Here is a 1,244-nt window from a genome sequence, read left to right on the forward strand (position 1 = left end):
CCACCCGGAGTGGGGCAGGGGATCTGCTGCATCCCCCCGGGGGTTACCAGGAACAGAGTGTGCCAGATGCTGGCATGGAGAAAGGAGCTGAGAGCCTTGGTCTTGCTCTCTGAGGCTGCTCCTCACTCAATCTGGGGCTGGAGGGAGGATTGTGGGGGCCATTCTGGGGTGAAGTGGGTTGCTGCACCCATGCCGCATGCTCTGGACCCCAAAATGTGCTCTTCCCCTTGCCTACACCCTGCACTCCATGTCCACGTCTTCTATCCCATACCTGTGCCCCATCACCATGTCATCCCATGCCCCGTGTCCCATACCTGTGCCCCGTCACCATGTCATCCCATGCCCTGTGTCCCATACCTGTGCCCCATCACCATGTCATCCCATGCCCTGTGTCCCATACCTGTGCCCCATCACCATGTCATCCCATGCCCCGTGTTCCATACCTGTGCCCCATCACCATGTCATCCCATGCCCTGTCTCCCATACCTGTGCCCCATCACCATGTCATCCCATGCCCCGTGTTCCATACCTGTGCCCCATCACCATGCCCCATGTCCATGCCCATGCAGGTGAAGCAGGAGCACCCACCACCCTCACCCAGCAGCCAGGGCATGCTGGATCGCTCCCGCATGGCCCTCTGCACCTTCGTCTTCCTCTGCCTCTCCTTCAACCCCCTGGCCTCCCTCCTCCGGGGCTCCAGTACCCCAGCCCCCGTGGGGAGCCCGGGCACTGCTGGTCCTGTCAGGAGCATCATGGCTGAGTCTGGCACTGTGGGTAAGCTCTGGCATGGGGTGGGGGGTCTTGGGGTGGAGGCCTTTGAGGTAGAGGCTGTCAGGGTGGTGATTGTTGGGGTGTGCCATTGGGATGGATACTACTGGGATGGAGGCCATTGGGATAGGTATGGGGTGAAGGCTGTTGGAGTGGACATGGGGTGAAGGCCATTGGGATGGAGGCCGTCAGGATGGGCGTGGGCTGGAGGCTGTTGAGGTGAAGACCATTGGGGTGCAGGATGTTGGGCTAGATATGTGGTGGGGGCTACCTGGGTTGAGGCTGTTGGGGTTGAGCCCATCAGGATGAAGGCTCTTGGGGTGGGCATGGGGTGAAAGCTGTCAGGATGAAGGGTGTTGAGTGGGGACCATTAGAGTAGAGGTGGTTATGGTGGACATGGGGTGAAGGCCATCAGGAGGAGGGTGTTGGGGGCAAGATGGGAGATGATTGGGGTGGAAGACGCTGGGGTGGATGCA

At 60.5% G+C, this 1,244-nt stretch overlaps 1 protein-coding gene across 1 annotated transcript in view; it reads left to right on the forward strand.

The window, feature by feature from the left end:
• LOC104526252 (sterol regulatory element-binding protein 1-like) overlaps positions 1–774 on the forward strand; it is a gene marked incomplete at both ends in the record, with an annotated part of 1,447 nt that extends 673 nt beyond the window's left edge. The window contains 1 exon segment of the mRNA XM_010169660.1: positions 570–774. Coding sequence (XP_010167962.1) covers positions 570–774 — 205 coding nt within the window.
• Positions 775–1,244: the final 470 nt, after the last annotated feature.

This window comes from Antrostomus carolinensis, unplaced genomic scaffold, assembly GCF_000700745.2.
Source record: "Antrostomus carolinensis isolate BGI_N321 unplaced genomic scaffold, ASM70074v2 scaffold47626, whole genome shotgun sequence".
In the NCBI taxonomy this organism is placed as follows: domain Eukaryota; kingdom Metazoa; phylum Chordata; class Aves; order Caprimulgiformes; family Caprimulgidae; genus Antrostomus; species Antrostomus carolinensis.